General features: G+C 37.4%; 1 protein-coding gene across 1 annotated transcript; it reads right to left on the bottom strand.

The window, feature by feature from the left end:
* Positions 1–246: 246 nt before the first annotated feature.
* Positions 247–19,935, bottom strand: TRAT1 (T cell receptor associated transmembrane adaptor 1). The gene is made up of 6 exons (XM_072415272.1): positions 19,814–19,935; positions 6,294–6,395; positions 3,973–4,009; positions 2,808–2,869; positions 1,785–1,852; positions 247–1,006 (listed from the first exon to the last, which is right to left on the bottom strand). The coding sequence occupies exons 1-6, from the start codon at positions 19,818–19,820 to the stop codon at positions 683–685; spliced, it is 600 nt and encodes a 199-aa protein (XP_072271373.1). The 5' UTR covers positions 19,821–19,935; the 3' UTR covers positions 247–682.
* Positions 19,936–21,468: the final 1,533 nt, after the last annotated feature.

Genomic DNA, 21,468 nt, shown 5'->3' with positions numbered 1-21,468 from the left:
AAAGTTTTTTTTCAATAATAATGACGTTTTTCATTTTCCTTCCTTCGAAAACATTACCAAAAGTTATTATGTGCCCTGCCGGCTCCCATCCAGGCATATACTGAGGGCTGTATTGATCTAGATGCTCAGTATGGTTCCTATAACTGGTGCTCATCTCCTTTTGCATCACTACTAGGGACACATAGTATAACAAAATGTATATTACTGTTACTCTGAAAAACTGGTACTGTTACTCTGAAAAATTGTGGTATAGCAAAAATCTGTTGTTTACTTCTGGTAATCTTTTGTCAAATGCTTACCTTGTTATGTTTTTGCATTGTTTACACATAATATAACAATAATGTATGTTACTGTTCATGCTATAAAATTGTGGTACTATAAAACATTTGATTGTTTACTTTTGTCACTCTTGCCAAACGTTTATTTTGTAATTTCTTTTTCTTTTTTGTATTGTTTACCTGAGAACTGTTTATAATCAATAAAAATATTTTATAAATAAAAAAGGTAATATGTGGTTGCAAAGGTTGTCATAAAATGAAATCTTAATAACACATAGTAAATAGTAATGGTGTAAGGGGTCCCGTAAAACTTTAAAAACCAAAACTTGAGGTTGTAATGAATGTAGTAGTCTGTAATTTATACTCCTGTCATTGCCATGCTTATTATATAGAGTTCCATTGAGTTAGTTACAATTTAGAATGTCCTTGTCTGCCCAGTTATGTTGATTTTCATGCTCTATGACCACATTTTTTCTCGTCTTTCGCAATAAGTGGTAAATTCTGACAGGGTCATCATGAATCAAATCCTCTTCAGCTTGGCATTCCGCTGTAAGCTGTTCACTATTCAGGTAAATGCTGGGTCCGGACAAAAGCTTGCCATTACTGCTGGCTGGCCTGTCTTCTGCAGTTTGATGGCTAATTTGTTTTGGTTTTTTACTTCGTTTTTTCCCAGGCCTTTTAGGGCTGAGATCTAGTGAAGCATAACATGTCTGTTCCTCAGCTTCCAGCTGGTTAGAATGAAAAAAAATATATATATCCTTTACCTTTTTTGTATTGGTTTGTGTTTACAATTTTTAAAGTAACATTTTAGCTACAATATTGAATTTCTTTTAGAATTTAACAAAGGAGCAAAAATGTGATATATGAATGGTGTCATCTCTTAGGGAATTACAGTGAAAGTACATTCTAGCATAACATACACCTTATTATTGTACTTTTTTTTATCCTATCAGTCTTTGTATTCTTGTCTATACAAGAACACAATTTTCCCTTTTTTACAGTGCATATTTGATTGTAACAACTATATTGCAGAGTTAGTTTATATCTTGTTCAGAGGGAGCGCTGTACATTTTAGAAAAAAAGGATTTTGTTCTCACTGTCATTTCATCTTACACTTGCAGACTACCTGACTTGTTTGCACTCAGCACAAAAGTCTGTACAGCAAGTAAAGCACACTTCTGGCCTTTCAGGTACTTTTTTCCAAAAAGATTCTGTTACTATAAACAGTAAAGATGTGCAAATAAATTGGAACAAAATAGATCAATTTAGTTCAGTTCTGCTGTAGGATAGTGAAAACTGAATGTAAACTAGATGACATTATAAGTTTGTGTAAGATTCACACCAAATGATACATAGATTTTATTCCTTGGATATAGTAATCTCCAGTGGGTATGCCAGCATTAGATACATGGATATTTTTACATAGTGTATAAAAGTATAATTCTTTGTCTGACCATGTTTTCTATATTAAAGTATGGCAAAACTAAATATCAAGAAAAACTGTACCTGGACTTCCTCCCTGTTTCTTTCATAGGCAGTGGCCATTGGTTCATAACAACATTCATCAACAGGATCTAAAAGAAATTGAAATCATATATATATATATATATATATATATATATATATATATATATATATATATATATATATACTGTAAATGCCATTCATACAATTTTCATACAATCTTTTTAAATTCTACTGAAAATAAAATATATATTACCAAAGTTCAAAGGAAAACATGAGCGTGTTTCTAGTAAATGTTATGTTAAAGATGTAGGTTATTGTCCTGAATGGGCTGGTGGCACAACTTAACACAGAAAAACAGAACCTGCTCAATTATTTATTGCCACAACCACCACAGAATGAAGAAAGTCCATATCTGTTTCTTGTGGTGTGCTATATAATGCATGCATTTAGCTGTGTTCATTTGTGTGTTTTGAGTTACAATTCAGAAAGGATGGTACTGCAATGCAACACATAAATACCTATGCAATATCATGATTTATATATTTGAATAGTTCCATTATATGTCCTGCACTAATGCAGCAGAGAGAAACCATGGAATACAATTGAAGACCAGGGGATCCTCACTCTCAGATGTCATGGTTTCTGAAGATAATCTAGGCAATGTGCATAGTAGGAAAGGTAAGCATTTAAAATTTATTAATTTGACCTTTTTATGGTTTCAAGCAAATAAATGCCATTGTTTAAAATGTTACATGATTCATTTTAAAATCTGTTTATAGAAAAAAATTGGAGTTCAGAAGAATCAAAATGTTCAGGGATATTTCACTATACACCATGTTATTTTAAAAGGTCATGATATGAGTGCCATGCATCCCATAAGGGGACAGGATGTTCTCAGACCTTCCATCCTAACAGGTTTGTCCATGTCTGCTGACCTCAGAAGAAGAGAAATCTTCAGAGTAATATCAGTAATACAGAAAAGGCCGATCAATAGTCATAGCAGGTTCCCAAATGGAGATGCAGAAGGTTTTGTATAAAATAATTTAAACATGTTTTACTTACCATGAATTGGCTGGTTCAGGTTGCCATAAATAGGGTTAGTTTCAATGCACTGCTGATCATAACTGCAGTTTTAGAAACACATTCATTATAACTAAGCTGAAGTACAATGTTTACCAGGAAGACATAGCATTTTTATCAAGTAGTATTTCTTATTCCTAAGTAACCTTTTCTACATTTGCTAACTTACTTACTATGCTTTCGTATTCTGGAAGAATTAATGTGAATAATGGTTATATAACAACAGATATTTGTAAATATTAAACTAGTAACAACTAGCAGCAAACTATGCTTGTATTGTAATATAGAACAGCGGATTTTGGTGGTTCGTGGCTCTGGCCGGTGCACCCCTGCGTGGGGTTAGGAGGAGGACCCTGCCGGGAGGACGCACCGGCCAGAGCCGTGGACCAGGTCCTCCGTGCAAATCCCTGGCTCAGGAAAGTGGGTGGGCTATGTTTCACGACACAACCTGCCCACTCTCCCATCACAGGCTCAGATCTGCGATAGCAGAATGGTCAGGGTTATGGCGTTATGACGTCACTATGGGGAGGTTCCTCCCCTTTGATTGACAACCAGCTCCCCGCGCATGCACAGTGAGGAGCTGGTCATTTTAGTGGTCTGTGGGACCAAAAAGGTTGGCGACCGCTGATATAGAATTCATTTTTAATATACTGGGGAAAAGAAACCAAGCTGTCAATTCCTATGCAAGTTATCAAAAAATGTGCGGTTAAAAAAAGCTTTAATTGTAGGAAAAGTTAACAATATATAAGTGATAACTACATATGGCTCCATGATTTTTGCCACTCCCTTTAACCTTGAGTTGAGGGTAGATATAAAAACATTACTGTTAATGCAAACCCTCACTATTGCTTTGTGTGTAGCCTTCTTTGCTACAGATTCATCTGAACATTACTAGAGAGAGCTCTTGGATGATGAGAGAGGTACCCTATATTAAAACCAGACCTCAGAAGGCTTTAGGACACCAAACATCATGAATTTTGTAATTTATTGTTCTCTTAGTCTGGATAAATAAGACTGTTTAAAGAATGTACACTGTAAATAAAGATATACTATGTACTAGCACCCTGATCATTGTAATTTGGTTATAATATAAAAGCTCTAAGATTTAGAAGCTTTGGGATATAAAAAAGAAAACTGCTGTACATACCTTATGGTACATTGGCTGTAATATTTCAGTTCTTTCTCTGTATAAATACAGTTGGATTCAGAAAATAGAATATGATAGAATTTATATAATATGCAGCAATAGAAACGTATTGGTAACATATTTTATTATTTACGTAAAGTATTACTTCAACCAAAACCAATTATTTTAAACTTAAAGTCTAGATTGGTGAACATGTCTGTCAAAGTTGTACTTTTTCCATTGGTGAGATTTCCCACATTTCCTGAGTAGTTAGAATAGGAAACCAGGGAGTTAAGAAAGATCAGAAGCATGGTTAGATTTGTTTGTTTGCCCTTTTGAGGAAATTATTAACAGGAATACAGCAGAAATCACACAAACAACCACACACATATTACTAAAAACTCAAAGGAGGTTTTAACTACTTCATGACATGGCTAGAGTTCCAGCTTTGTCAGCCATTTTCATATAAGGGGATGCTAAAGCAATTTAGGACCTACAAAATTATTACATTTGACTATAGACAAATGTCATTTCCTAACCTGAGCAGTATGTATTGAAACAATTACAGCATGTTTTACAAACATTGTGGTTATTTTTGAAAGCTGCTCTAAGGCTCAGTTTTGCATGAATTTACTTCAAATATTAAATTGTTCTGCCCTATTTAAAAAGCACAGGGGTGTAATTTAGATATTTGCACCTTGCTTTGGTTGCTATATGACTCTGATGTCTCTCTGTTACAAAATCAGCCTCCTAAAGATGGAATATTAAAAGAAAGGCAATATTATAAATATATATTTTAAATTATAAGCCAGCCACGGCATTGCACGTAGCATTCAGGTCAATGAACACACATAATTGTATACTAAGCTGTTCAAATAAGTTCACACTCTTTGACTTGGTTGTTGGGGGACAGGTGCTGGGGATCTGATGTCAAATTCTTTCTGTACCTTTTTTAACCTTGATACAAAATGTTCAGAAACTCGAAAATACAACAGCAGAAAGTGACTTCAAGCTATTTCTCTCCACTTAGCACATTTCCACTTCAACTATGAGACCTTCAATTTGGTCTCAACATCTTAAAAAACATTGTAGTTTCTAACAGACTGGAAGAGATTTCTTCTCTTACCACCAGTCAAGACTTTAGTGGTCGGGTCAATGATGCATAAACTCAAAGAGTGCTAAATGATACAAACAAGTTTTCTAAGAAGTTGTCTTCTAAAATCCATTCAATTGAAAGTGGAAAACTTTCTTAAAATAATTACAAGAGAATACTTTCAGGGCTGAGAGCTTTTAAACTTTACCACTGATGCACTTAAGATATTGTACATGTATGTATTACAGCTTTCCAAGGAGTATTATAGATTCTCCTCCTCGTGCTAAATCTACCTAACACAATAGATCATTGCATATTGCCTTGCCTAGACTTAATCTGGCTGCCTGGAATCTCTACAAGAATGTTTACAAAAAACATAATAGCAAATATGCTAGGACTAGAAAATCCTGTTACTACAAGATGTTTAAACAAAGGCTTTAAGCTCAACACCTTAAGAGTATATATGTCTGTAACTGAATCTACCCCTAATATAAAAACTTAGATTCTCCTTCAATATGTTTTATGCCAAATATGTTTTCTTTTATTTATTCTAAGAAATCCTTACCCAATATCTATGATTAAATACTTATATTTTGCACCAAAGGGTTTTCAATAATTTATTATAAATTCTCTTTTAGTCTTAATCCTCATGAAAGACCTGCGATAAAAATAAAGACATCTGGAAGAAATTCAATTGTTTCAAATCTATTTTTCATAATACATGTATTTGCTATTCCCTCCTAATGTCATGGAAATATTTATTTAGGTGATTAAAAGACACCTAAATCACCTTTTTTATTTTGGATAAGGCCCGTAATAGTTTAAATTTCTGTGTTTTTTTTTCTATCAATGTTCCAGTGGGGAGATTTCTTTAGTCTTGGAACCACAGACAAGAAGATGAAAACTCTCCAAAGTCAGGGAAATCCCCTTTTAGACAGCTGTCACCTCAACAAGTCCCCATTGGTAAATTTATTCTCTATTCCTGTTCTGTTGGCAACTCAAAATTTAATTTTTTTCAGATCACTTTTCTATTGCTAATGGTCACTAGGACAAATAAAGGGTTTTTTTTCTCTATTGAAGTTCTAATTCTTCAACAGCTAAAAAATTTTTAGCTTGGAGTTTGGATATACTTTGGTTTTTGATTTTTTTTTTTTTTTTTTTTACTTAAGTGGATTAAGACTATAGAACAGCGATTTGTCCCAGTTTTAAAATGTATAGGTCAATTTCTTGGGTTTGTTTATAAACTCACCTTTTCTATGTTTCTTCACATAGTGTACAATGTTAATGGTCAGCAAAAATATAAAAGCCAAGGATATAGCCACAAGTGGTATTAGGTATCCTAGGCAGGTTTCTAAAAAAAGAAAAGTGGACAAATAGTAATCAGTCACTGTCTTGATGCAAGATATTATTTAACCGTTTTATGATATTTGGACAGATTAGGCTTTACTCTGACTTACTAAAAAAGTTTTGGCTGTTACCTTAGCAATGTAATTGATCACTCTGCAAGGGAAAATTTTCATTGCAAAGAATACCCAATCACTTTCATAGAAATTAAAAAAAAACTTTGCTTGGATTTGATGGTTAAATCATTCACCTGTTTAATCAATATCCCTTGCAGAGAATTCTTAACTTTTAAGAACTTTTTTTAACCAAACTTTTATTTTTTAGCCAAATCTTTTTCAAGCAAATCAACGCAACTGATGTGTAGATATACAAACAAAACACATTATCATTGTTGTCATAATTATATTATAACTGAATATATCGTATTATAACTGTGTGATAATTATAACATTATAATGATTACACAATCAGGAACAGTAGTTAAGGATCACTGTTAGGGATGAGCGAGTGAGATTTGTAAGTTCGATCTCGCGGCAAATCAGGTCGTTCTTGCTTACCGAACATTTAAGCAAGAACAGCCTTTTTTTCACCATGAGGCCGTGTTCTCCCCGAACAAACGAGGGAAAATGCAGGGTGAAAGGGCAGGGGCCAGTGGGAATGGCGCTGCTGGAAGCGAAACATTTGCTCCCAGAATGCACAGCAAGGCCCAACAGCCCAATCAGGGGAGATCTGAGCACAGGCATATATACAGGGAAGGAGGGAGGGCTTAGTCACTCCATATTGTGTTCTGTGTCAGAGAAAGAAGCAGGGAGAGAAGTGCATTGTGACAGGGATAGGTCAGGAGCCTTTTGTATATCTTAAAATATACAGATTGTGCAGTTTTTGGGTAAAAAAAATTCTGTCCTACTCTCCAAAAAAAAAAAACAGATTTATTCATTCTGATAGCACTTGCTATCTATCAAAAATTCCAGAAAAAATTCTGTATTTCTTTCAAAAAAATAAAGATATTTTATTCTGACAGCACTTGCTATTTATCAAAAAAGCCAAAAAAAAAATTGAAAATTTGAAAATAAAAAAAAAATACAGATATTTCATTCTGATCCCACTTGCTATCTATCAAAAAGGCCAGAAAAATGTCTGTATTTTTCTAAAAAAATATATATATAGATATTTCATTTTGATACCTCTTGCTTTTTACCAAAGAAACCGTTTGGTACAGGTGCGAATAAGTAGAAGAAGAGCGGTAGATGAAGGTGAGGGCGTGGCGTTGGGAAACCTACCACATCTGGCAGGGGGCATACTCCCTGGGAGTCTGCCACTGTAGCACAGCAGCAGCAGCAAACCGTTGGAGGCAGCAGTACAAGTTGTCAAACAGGTCTGAGATGTGTGCGGAGCACCAGTATGCTGATAGATTTATTAAGAGGGCGTACTAAAATCATACAGCCACGTCGTGTTGAGAGTATTGTGGACTGGGTTTCAGGGACCTAAAGTGCAGCAGGCTATTCTTCTGCAGCAGCAGCAACCAGCACAGCCATGACAAAAGCAAAGACAGAAGTTAAACCTGATGACTGTCCCTTGTTCTTGAACGAACAGCCTGAGGATCTTAGATGAAAATGAGGATGATGATGGCCGTGATATCACCTAGGAACCACTGGCGATGTGACCGTGGGGGAGATGGTCCTGCATCCTGTGCCACAGGCAGATTCACAGTGGACAGGCCGGATCACCACAAATCAAAGTAGGAGCAGTACTTCATTCTCTTAAAGGAGGTGTAACCACGTTGTTGTCTCTTCTTCCACCTCCATTGACTCCTTCTCCACCTCCAACTGTCATTGCTATTATGTCTCAGAAGATTGGTGACAGCCAGACTTCAAGCTGCCAGGAAGTATCAGCTTCTGGCCGCAGGTTTCGTGGCCTCAGACGACGTTTGTCGCCAAAAGATGGGTACTCCAGTGACCCCTTCAGCTCCCTTAGCTCCCAGTTCCTTCAGCCCACTCTACCGGAGTTCTGTGCAAGGCATCAGGCTATGGGCCCAACCAACAAAAGAGTCATCAAACTCAATTCACCTCTAGCTAAACTATTGGCCTTGCAGCTACTGCCGTACAGCATTGTGGACTCTTCTCCCTTCCATGACCTGATGGCCTGATGGATGTGCCGAGCATTGGTGGAATATACCAAGCAGGCATTACTTCTCCCTCACAGCTGTTCCCATTTTTCATGCACATGTAATTGGTAACCTCTCCTGGGCATTGGCATTCTCGGTGTCTAGTCAAATACACGTCACTGTGGACAGCTGGGCAACCAGGCTCGGAGTGGGACGCTGCCTGTCCTTTACCGCTCACTGGGTGGCCTTGCATTGCTCAGTGGGCGGGAGTCTGCAAGTGGCATTGCAGCCCCTGGTACCCCCGCCAAGGGGTGTGATGGGAAAGCATGGGCCCCCAGTTCTCTCCCTCCTCCTCCTCTTTCATTCCTTCTACCTGCAAACCCTCTCTTTTTTGATACTCCTCCTGAAATGCCTGCAGTGGAGGACACTGTGGTTAGGCGGGCACTACACCACTACGCCACTAAGCCACTACGGCTCCCTCAAGCACACGCGTTTCCAGGCAGTGCTGAAACTGGTGTCCTTGGGAGAACTCTTGTCCGCTTTGAACAGAAAGGTTGAGGCTTGGCTGACGCCCTACCGGCTCACAACAGGCAACCTTGTGGCTGCGCTGCGCATGGGCCGCATAACACATGTGCCCTGCTTTACTGAACCTGGTGGTGCAGAAGTTCCTCCGCATGTACCCAGGACTGCAGGACTTACTCAGACTGGCCTGCTCCATCTGCAGCCATGTACGCTGATCCCCTACTGCCGTCGCGGCGCTTAGCAAGATCCAGCGCCAACAGAGGCTTCCACCGCATTGACTTATTTGTGACACTGTGACTAGATGGAACTCCACCCTGCACATGCTCCATCGTCTGTGTGAACAAAAGCTAGCCATCCGCCATTACTTGGTCAGCGTGGTGCATGGAGGCAGCGAGGCCCTTGGTACAGCCACACAACTGAGCTATTTTACCAGTGACCAGTGGCAGCAGATGGAGACACTGTGCAAGGTACTGGCCCCCTTTGAGCAGGCCACAAACCTTGTGAGTCGGGAGTAGTCAGGCTGGAACAATGTCATTCCCATCATCTTTCTGCTTGATAATACCCTGTGTGGCCTGATGAAAAGTGGCAATGGGAGAGAAGAGGAAGAAATGAGAGAGGAGGATGAGGGTGAGATTATACTCCATAGTGCACAGCCAGCATCAAGAGGAGCAAGAAGGGACACTGGCCAGCATCAGGAGGTTCATGAGGAGGAGGAAGATGATTATGATGATGAGGGAAACCAGGTTGGGGCTGCTGGACAGGACCTGTCCAACCTGCGTTTGTGCTGTCAGGCCCCAGGCATTGTGCAGGCGATGGAACAACAGGAACTGCTGCAGCTTGAAGAGGAGGAGGTGGGTGACGAGGAGGAATATGTTTTGGCGCCTACAGGAGGGACAGGAGGAGGATGAACACAGGGAACCCCTCTTTTATATGGGTGTCCACATGTTGCGATGCTAGCAATTTACTTTACATTTCTGCTGCTTCCGGGAGGCCAACAAACTGCAGATAAAAACCCCCAGTACTGCCACACTGATAGGCACCACTGCCTTTGCCGAATTTTTCAGCTAAGTATTGTAAGATTGAGGGTTGGCATTCAAATCATCATCATCATGATGCAAACTAGCAAAATCGTCTACCTTCCTAACGCTTCCGGCACCACAGACCACAGCAACAATGCTGGCGCACAAAACATCTTGGTCTAGTCCTTTTACGTTTAATCTCAAATTTCCAATATTTGCATTACACACTTCAGGTTGGCATTGACGATGCACTACACCCAGCTTTAGATGCCAGTTACTAATGTGATCCACGCTGTGTCTCAGGGCCCACCGCCTCCTCCTCCTGCTGTTGCTCCTGCCACCTGTCAGCACTCTATTGACTATAATTGTATTACACACTTCTGTGTGTCATTGACGATGCACTACACCCAGCTCTAGATGCCAGTTACTAATGCCGTCCACGCTCCTTCTCAGGGCCCACCGCCTCCTCCTCCTCCTGCTGTTGCTGCTGCCTCTCAGTACTCCATTCACTTAAATTGTATTACACACTTCAAGGGTGGCATTGACAATGCACTGCACCCAGCTCTAGATGACAATTACCAATGCGGTCCATGCTCCTTCTCAGGGCCCACTGCCTCCTCTTGCTGCTGTTGCTGCCACCTGCCATTACTCCATTCACTATTATTGTACACTTCTGGGTGGCATTAGTGATGCACTACTACCAGCTCTAAATGCCAGTTACCAATGCGGTCCATGCTCCATCTCAGGGCCCACTGCCTCCTCCTCCTGCTGCTGCTGTCGCCTGTTAGTACTCCATTCACAAAATTGTATTGTATTACACACTTCTGGGTGGCATTGACGATGCACTACACCCAGCTCGAGATGCCAGTTACCAATGCTGTTCCCACTCCACCTTAGGGCCCTCCTCCTCCTCCTCCTTCTGTTGCTCCTGCCGCCTGGACTCCATTCACTAAAATTGTACTCTTCTGGGTGGCAATGACAATGCACATACACCCAGCTCTCCATGACTCTTACCAATGCGGTCTCCCTGGCGATAGCTCACCAGAGGCCACATATTGCTACTGGTCTTGCTGACCCACACTCTGTCTCTGGTCCTCCATCCTTTTGCCTAATGTCACCGCACTACTTGTCCACAACTTTATGGGTGGCATTCCTAACACGTCATCCAGGTCATGATGCCAGCTAGCAATTATTATTATTATTATTATTATTATTAATAATATTTTTTAATAAACAGGATTTATATAGCGTTAAGATATTATGTAGTTATGTAAATTCAATAGGGGGGCGTACATTAACGGGCTTTTCTAATAATGTTTAAAGTTTGCCCATTGACTTTAATGTAATTCGTGAAATTGATTTGCCGAAATTTCTCGAACCCACCGGAAGTTCAAGGAAATTTTTGTGAAACTATCAGAGGCCTCAGTAGGCACTGTCAGATATAGCACTGTCAGAATACTAGTGGCCAGTAGAATTAGTTGTATTATGGGATGTTTGATATCATCATGGTGAGGAACATTAATATTGCAAAACCTATGCAGTATTTTCAATTACAATGATATTTTATGCTTTTTTATGTTTAAAATTGAATTTTCATTTCATTAAGACATTACCACTCGGGTGGAATATATCTATAATATTCAGTATTTGATTGATTGAGGTATTTTGACTTTACCAGCTAGTTTATGAGGTATTGCTGCTTAAATAATATAGCTTGAGGCTAAGTTTTAGATTACATAAAGAGAACTCTTGATGGTCGTGTTTTTTGAACTCTATATTTTTAGAAAAAAATTTTTGTTGCCACATTCTAATTTGTCATAAACAGTATTTATAGTATATTTTGAAATACTGGACTTTTAAGGCAACTATGTAAAACAACCAAATAAAACTTTTATTTCCACATTTAAAAATTGTTAAAAATACATTCTTGTGTTTCCAATTCCAAACACTATATCATCAATGTATACTGTAAGATGTAAAAAGACAGTAACATTGTATATAAATGCACCTATTGAATAATGATATTCTAGCCAAATAAATTTATAATCTAAAATTGTTTCAAAAACTTATCCACAATAGATTAGTTTCTATGGGGGCCAAAAAGTGTATGCATATATGTATATGCACCACATGCATTTAACTGAGATAGTAGTTATATGAAACTTTCATCCATCTGATAAGTTAAAGGTAATTTCATAGGTACTGACTGCAGTCATAAAATATATAAAAAGACTATGTCCAAATTCACATGGCAGCAAAAACAAATGTAAGTCTCTCTGCCTCAACACATTTTAATGGCATCCCTAAAGATGGGTTTGTTCTGCCTCCAACCTCTGTGTACACAAAGCCTGCAACTATGATATATATTTTATTCCCACTGCTTACCTTATAGGCTGTTCAGACTAATTTCAAGTGAAGGTTCACAACAAAAAACTCTTGTTTTTTGTCTCAAGTCTTGTGTTTCCAATAGGGTTTAAGGACTCCTGGTTTTGCAGATCACTGAAAAAATAGTGTTGCTCACAGCTCCCCTGTTACCCATTCCCCTGGACCTCCGTTACAACTCCTTATGAAGCCGCACTGTATATACCCACATGTATTCTCAGCTCTGCCCTCCTGCTGCGTGGTGACATAGATGCGGACACATGCCCCCTAGGCTCCCCTATACTCACGGAAAGCCAGGGGATTCCCTCACAACATCCGCCTCCCGTGACACCATCATCAGAAGCGGATGTTAGTGTCTAGGAATGTGACACCGGGGGAGCGCAAACATCCTGGCCTGATGATCCTGACATCATCTGCCATTAGACAGCCCAACAGTAACCCCTTCTAATTTTGGGGAAAAACGTGGGGCTTTGCGCTCCACTGTGTCTCAGAGGTATATAAACATTTTCGCCAAAACATATAATAATATGAAAAAAACCTGTACATATTTATACATTATTGAGCATGGATTAAATTTAAATACATGGGAAGATTTTAAAAAATTGTAATAAAATTATGATTAACCCAGGGAATGTCAATTTTTTACTTGATTCCTACACATAAACAATGTCATGCCTATGAGAGGAGAGTGGAAAGAAAACATAGGCTTTTTGGCAATATAGTGCAAAAAACAATTGTGATTTATTGACACATACTTTAAGTATTTACTTTACTTTAATACTTTCATGTTCGCAAGTTGCTCTTTTTGTCTATAACTAATACCTTTATCATGATTGTTGAACCTGTAACTTGAAATTTGGTTTTAAGATGTATAACCCAGGTCTTTAGCATAGAAGGTCTATGTTGTACCTAGGTTTGAAGTATGTATTAATAAATCACAACTGTGTTTCGCACTATACTGCCAAAAAGTCTATCTCTTCTTTCCTCTCTCTATTTATACATAAGGTTAAAAAAAAGGGAAACAGGGAAGAAAAGGGGAAGGGAAATGGAGGAAGGGGGAACAAAAATTAGCAACCAAGCTGCATTTATTCTAAGAAAGGTTTATAGCTCACAATTTCACTTAGCCCTGGAAGTTCTGTACCTCTCATTTGGAAAATTAATTTCTCTTTTTAAGAGTTGATTATCAAAGTTGCCACCTCTAGATCAATAATAATAATAATTATTCAAAATGATAGATGATTTAAATGTCCCTGAATATTGGTAGCCATAGATGTAGAGGCCCTGTATTAGAGTATTCCTAAAAAAAGGTCTAAACATATTAATCTCAAATATATAGATATTTATGATAGAAATATAGAAATACTTTATAGAAATTTTTTCACATTTAATGGACGGAATTTCCTCCAGGTACAGGGAGTTAGAATGGGGACACAATGTGCCCCCACTTATGCACACCTGTACTTGGGGGGATGGGAAAGAGACCTTTTTGTGGATGAGTCCTTGACGATATACCTTTCCCACATTTTATTGTGGAGAAGGTATATCCACGATATATTCCTCATCTGGACAGGGTCAAGATCCAAGTTGAATGGATTTTTCACAATTATTCAAATGAACTCCTGCTTTACAGTGAAAGCATTCTTCATTCCATTTTAGATATAATGATTGAAATAAATAAACAGCATACCCTAAAATCTAAATTTTCTACCTTAAAATCTAAACAACAGCAGGTATTTCTATTTTGTCTGCAAAAAGTGCACATTCAACTAATTTAAAGAATAGCATCCCTTATTCTCATTATTTAAGACTACGTAGAATTTGCTCACAAGAGGAGGATTTTCAGGTAGCGGCGAACAATCTACACATGAGATTAGTTAAAAGAGTATATAGCCAGAAAATACTGAAGATAACATATCGGAAAGCTAAATCACAAACTCGCACACAAGCATTATTCAAAAATAAGAATACAAAGGAAAAAATGAGCACTGGGTTAATATTATTACTCGATATTCGGAAAACCATCATATTCTTAGTGAAATGGGGATGCAGATATTATTAAAGTGAACCCGAATCATCCACAAATTACTTATTACTATAGAAAACTGCCCTCAGGGACAAACTGGTGAAAAGCCACTTTCAAACAAAGGATCGTGAGTATATGAGGAGGAAATAAAGTTGGTACATTCCCAAGTATGAAATGTAACCAATGCAAATGGATACATACGGAAACAGATTCTATATCGATACCCATTAAGTTTACCCCTTGACTCTCTTTAACCTGTATGTCGATTGGGATTATTTACTTGGCCTTTTATAGCTGCTGGAGGTTTTACATTGGTAAGACCTTCTAGTAAAAGGATATACAAGCACGTGTATAATGTTACAAGTGGCAAAACTTTTACACCACAATGAACTCTTAAAAAGAGAAATTAAATAGATTCTTCCAAATAAGAGCTACAGAATTTCCAGGGCTGAAATTTTTCAATAAATGCAAATTGGTTGCTAATTTTTGTTCCCCCATTTCCCTTCCCCTTTTCTTCCCCGGTTCCCTTTTTTTTTTATCTTCTCATATATTAAATTTAATCCATGCTAAAAAATGTATAAATATGTGTAAATTTTAGTTTAGCCTTTTGAGCTGATGAAAAATAATATATTATATAAAAAGGTTTTACCAGTTTATTCTTCTTTTCATGCAAGTAACAGTAACAGGTTATATTATCTCGGAAAAGATATGTGATGAAAGACATCAATTTTAAGCGGGACTTTTAAAGCCAGTACCATCAATATATTACAAATATAACAAAATTTTTTTAATAATAAACAAAAAAACAAACATCATTTCAAATACATAAAACACAATAAAATCGTGGTTGTATATAATGACCTCTCCTTACAGAATACCCCCAAAAGGTTTAAAATCTGAATTACTTCTCGACTCACTTTGCAAGGGAAGCCAATGGAATAGGAATATGGTTGTGCTGTTGGGCTGTATGTTTGTATATCTGTTTGAGGACTGAAGGACATGAAACTTAGGATCATTGAGATTTATATTGAAAATTGAAAAAGATTACTCACTAATTACCTAAACGGGATTTGAATATACCATTGCCGCCATAGCCACCTCCTTCCTTGCAACAATTTTAAATAAGAGGGCTGCTGGAAGTACAAACATCAGACTTCTCCTCGCCTTCCTCCTGAAGAAGCGGATTTTTTCCGCGAAATGCGTTGAGAAGTAATTCAGAATTTAAACCCTTTGGGGGTATTCTGTAAGGAGAGGTCATTATACACACTCGCAATTTTATTGTGTTTTATGTATTTGAAATGATGTTTGTTTTTAATGTTTATTAATAATAAAATTTTGTTATTTTTGTAATATATTGATGGTACTGGCTTAAAAAGTCCTGCCTAAAATTGATGTCTTTGATCACATATATTTTCCTAGGAATGTTAGGGATGTGGCCTGTTTGAGATAAAGAAACTTAGAACAAGCATGTAAGCATTGTAGTCTGAAAAGTTTGTGCATCCGTGTATGCTTTTTCCAAGTCAGTGGTACATCTCTAAAAAAAACCTGCATGTAAAAAAATCAAGTAAAAAATGTCAGCTCATATTTTCTTACTTTCAATCTCACTTTAGAAGAAGCTCTAGGATTTAAAAACACATAGCAGGTATTTAATTGTAGAAAATTGTGAAACGCTGTGCTTTTGCTGTTGCAGTGTGGTAATCAGATTTCTAATTACCACTGTCAAAGAACAAATTCTCTACAGACCAGTATCTGGTGATTTATTGCCATATATTTACATTCTAAATACTAATATTTTACGAATAAATGTTTTATTGGAAGAATTTAAAGGGAGAATACAATTAACATAGTAATACCAATGCATAACAAGGGTAACATACAAACACCCCATCAATATACCTTTCATATTATTAGAACTAATAGAACAAAAGAAAGAATGAGGCCTGACTGTATAGTGCTGACAATCTCTCACATGGGTAAGTCATTGTCCAAAAATAGTTGGTGACAAAGTTTTAGTCATATAGAAAAGAATAGAGAGGGGGGGGGGGGGGGAATGGAAGGGTAAGGTAAAAGAAAAATATTACCTCCTGATATGAGAGATACCCCAGGCCAAGACTAATCAGTCACCTAGAATAGTGTCTTGTGAAAGGGCTTCTGAACCATTTGTGTAAAACATAAATGTTATCCAGTAGAAAAACCTGTCTCTGAATGCCTCCTCTGTACTTCTCAAAGTGAAGCTAAGCTGAACATGCTGAACCGGCCAGGTCTTAACTGTCATTTAAAATCTATTGCACTTGCACAATAATTACCTTACAGTGAAATTATTTCTTTTAAATATTTTGTATCACCTTTAATTGGCAGATTCGCGCTCCCTATTGTGAAGTCTGGAATCCGGCTGGCAGTGGGGCGAGTGTACGCGCACACTCGAGTCCGGACCGCGGTAATCCGCGATCGATGGCCGCGCGTACTTACGCGCTTCCAGCGATCGCGGATTTTATTGATGAATCAGGGGCATTGTGTCAGCTATATCATTAGTTCAGGTTTATCACTTTTGTCTGTAGGCATTGTTTGAATAGAGATCTAAAAATTGCCTGTTAAAATATCAACAATTTCCATGGGTATATTACAGAAATAGTGCTTCTCTTGAGTTAAAATTATGCTAGAACAAACTGATGTTATTGATTTTTATCATTAGTATACAGGGAGTATTAGACATTACCTAACCTATATGTTTTCATTTTACCAGGTCTAAAAGGGTTTATTAAAAGGGTAAATAAATCTCAATATTTGCTAGAATTATTTGTGGTGTAAGAATGATGAATCCATGAATTAGGTTGTAACATGAATAGCCAACATAAGGGTGGTAACAGACCCCATTAGATGGTAAGGACTTGCAGGAGGCAGGATAGTTATACTGTCCTGGTCCTTAGCTAGTAACAAACAAATCCTGCAATCAGTACAAGTTTAACAGTAGATGCCATGTTCTGTTTAAAACAAAAACAAAGGAATAAATGATAATGCCAGTAATGGACAGCACATGTCATTAGTATATATTGATAAGAATAGAGATAGATTAGGGATCAGCATCAAACAGAGATCTATTAGGTACTCCATCTATTTGCCAAGATATCTTTTGGTCCATTTCATTCATTCATAATGAATAAAGGTCATAAAGCATAAAGGTCAGTTACTGGAATTGTATCAGCCAGATAGAGCTACAAAAACATTTACATGCAAGCAAATTCCTGTTTTCGTTGCACAAAGTATTCGTTACAAAAGTAAATTTCACATGATTTTACCTTCATTCATTTTGGTAATTGAAATTATGACAAAGTTAACATGTTCTGTTCGTTTGGTAAACCAACTTTGGTATATCCCATCAACACACTAGGAATTTTCCTGCCATGACTAGTTTACCTTAAAAAAGTGCCACAGTCTAGGCAGTGTCCCCATCCAAGATGCTGCCCTGAACAAAGTAGGAATTTCTAAGATATATATATATATATATATATATATATATATAAATATCATATTTGCAACCCGTGATATATCTGTGCATGGGACACTGCACCCGCAACACTGAAGACTTTTCAGGATAAACTTTGGAATGTGTTAAGGATTGAGTAATTTAAAATGTTTTTTTCATTGGCTAACACGGCATAGGTATGACTAGCCTGGTCATCATCTCATTGCTTATTAAAGCAATACATAGTTAATCATATAGGGGTCTTTTTTTAAAGCAGTGAATCTGATATTCAGCAGAGCATTCTCTACTGTGTGCTGAATAAAAGATTTACTGCCTTATAAATCAAGCTAATATAAAAAGATTTTTTTTCTTTGTTTCATTTAAAAAAAAAAGCTATTCACCTGCTTTTGATGACCAATCAGTGCTCTTGCGTACATGCGTATCACCAGCCAGGATTCTGATACACTTCACACCACATCATTAGATTTGCATTTAAAATACTCAAATGTTTACCATTCTTTTTGAATGTGCTTACTTTTCTCTGCAGAGACGCACAATGAATATACATCAGCTTTTGCCATCCACACACATTACACATCTGGAAACTGATTCCAGTTGGCAGTGTGTAACCCTATTAGATAATGTACAACATTTTTACATTCTGTTACATTTATGACTGTTCTTGGTTGGAGTTATCATCCATAACCAATCTAAAGAACCAACAGAAAGTAGAATATGTCAACAAATCAATACATTTATAACCCATATTGGTTGCAGGTCCGGTGTAACATTTACAAGCTTTAGTACAACCTGTATTAAATTAACATTCAGTAATAATAAAGTACCCCTTTTCAAAAAAATTAAGGTTTTAAGCAAGCCTTGTGAACTTCATCATTTTAAGAAGCAATCTGCCTCTAAAAGCCTAGTATCTGAGCATTTATATTGGGTGATTTTTAAAACAAGTATAATTTTGTGGTCCAAGGGAAAATGACAAACCTCAAGGTCCACCATGAGCTGTAGCCAAGTGTGTGGGCAAACAATATTTAATAAATGTTTAAACATAAACAATGTTTAATAAAGATCATTGATGTAACTATATTACAAACATTACAACTAAGGATGTTTTCTTTCTGAAAAAGCATATTGCTAAGACTGCATTCTGTGTGTTTCAGACCACCTGTGATCTAGATAAAACTAAAAAGAAACTGTCAGAATGCAGGTGGTTCCAATTTAGGTAACAGAATCACATTTGTAGGTCAACAAATACAATGCCTGACCTCATTTTAGAAACAACAAGAATAGTTAACAAATTTACTACCTACTTAGAAAAACATACAAGAACTTTGCCAGGTGTGCTTTGTTGTGTGTGGTATTTGTGTGTGCTATGTGTGGTGATTCCTTGTAGCTTCTGGTCAGCAGTAGTCTATCGACACAACTTACACTATCAGTTATATCCTATTATGCAATGTTCATACAAAATTGGGGCTATAGGGAATTTCTTAACAAAATGCATACATTATCTAGATTTTCTAGGTTGTTTTTGTTTTTTTGGATCTAAAATATCTAGTCAGGTTAAGCACATGGTCACCAGGAGTTAGCAAAACTTGCTCTTTGACCTCACAGCGAAATTAGCTCCTTTGAACTGCATTCGTAGAACAAATCTGTACCACTTTAAAAAAAATCAATGACCACATAGAATGGAGAAAATACAAACAATACAAAGATACAAACAATAACCAGGGGACTAGTGTTTTTCTTTGCCCAATAATAAAGTGCACAGTTATGCACCAAGTTTACGTAAACGAAACCTAATGAAATACAAAATTATTATTGTTAAGTAGCTGTGTGAAAAATATGGTTAGAAAGAAATCAGAATAAATTACAGCATCACTATGATACATATATGGCTTACCTGACATGTTTATAGTTGTCAAGCTGCGTAGAAAGAATTCATTGTCAGCACAGTGCTTTGTTATGCTCTTGTTCAAAAATGGGTTGTAAGCATTGTTAGTGCATTCCAGTTGTGATGCAGAATTATCATAAAGGAAGTGAGGGGACCAAAGTTGGCTGCAAAGCTCTTTTATGTGCGTTTCTATGCTTTGTTTAGCTATATCAGTGGATCATAACAATGAATAAAATAGGTCACGCCACACCTAATATTTTTACATAGCAGCCACCATTAAATAAAAATTACCAACAGCCTTGCCTTCAGACTTGCACAGTTGTATGAGCTCCTCACCTGTACTAAAAATGTAATCTAATTTCACTGCACATTGTGTGCTGGTTATACAAAATAAAGTTAAAGGAAATCTCCCTTAAATGAGGGAAGTTGCCATCTTAGGCAGCAATCAACAGAACTTTTGTCCTTGTTTTAGGATAAATATAAATATTCTAAAATATAGAATTTCTATCTTCTTTATGACCTAGGGCCCTTTCACACCTGTAGTGGAAAACTGCGCTGTTGGCCACACTTGGGTGTACTGCAAATTACTGCTGTGCGCCTGGGAGCGACAAACTGCAATGCAGGGAAGTCATAGCTGTGACTGGAATCTTACAGCACTAACCATGCACCCAAAAGTAATTCTTTTGGGAACCACCTGGCTGCAGCTTACCACAGGTCTGAAATAACTCCAAGTTACTAAAGTTGCCACATAGAGGGTGGATCTCCCTGAACAATCCTGCAGCAGAAAGTATAAACTTTTCCCACTCTATCCAAATTTAAAACAAAATGTTTTTCTTTTACATAGACTTTATGCATACTGATTAAAGGAGAACAATCACATCTTGTGGATGAACAGTGTCAAAAACACATTAGGAAAAAGTTCATGGGAAATATTATTAAGTTCACTTTAATAAATGGCAGAATAAGTGATCATCCAGAATTAGTAAAGGAAGACGCAGGAGGACTGTTGGAGAACCACTTGTAATCTTCTGCAGGAATGTGATTAGGCTTAAGCTGCGTACACACTTGCATTTTTTGTCGTTGGAAAGGATCTTTCACGATCCTTTCCAACGACAAGGGAGTGCACGATGCATGAACGGTGCTGTACATACAGCACCGTTCATGCTCTATGGAGAGGGGAGGGGGAGAGCGAAGGAGCGGCACCCTGCTGCGCGCTCTCCCCTTCCCTTTCATTACGATCGGCTGTCGTCCATCGTCCGTGGATCCGGCAGGTCGGTCGTCCGGACGATGGACGACACCGACTGTACACACGGCAGATTTTCGCACGATAATTGGCCGATGCCGATTATCGGGCGATAAAAATCTGACGTGTGTACGTAGCTTTAGAACACACATGCCAGTTTTGGCAATCACTCAATCACTGATCCAATAAAATGATCAAATTGTCTAGGATTATACAATAAATTAAAAAGCAGACTGATTATAAGTTTGATTATAACTTATTTTAAAGTAATTATATATGTTGTTAAATATCAATGAAAGTACACAAGTTATGTCCTGTGTATAAACAGTTGAGCAAATTTTATTGGGAGCTCCAATCTGTTGGAACATCCACAGAATGGTTTGGTGGTTTACCCCAAATAGCAGAAAACTGTACATGTTTG

The sequence above is a fragment of the Pyxicephalus adspersus genome, chromosome 1 (genome assembly GCF_032062135.1).
Source record: "Pyxicephalus adspersus chromosome 1, UCB_Pads_2.0, whole genome shotgun sequence".
Classification (NCBI taxonomy): Eukaryota; Metazoa; Chordata; class Amphibia; order Anura; family Pyxicephalidae; genus Pyxicephalus; species Pyxicephalus adspersus.
The sequence above is the reverse complement of the archived record's forward strand: the minus strand, read 5'-3'. Positions and strand labels throughout refer to the sequence as shown.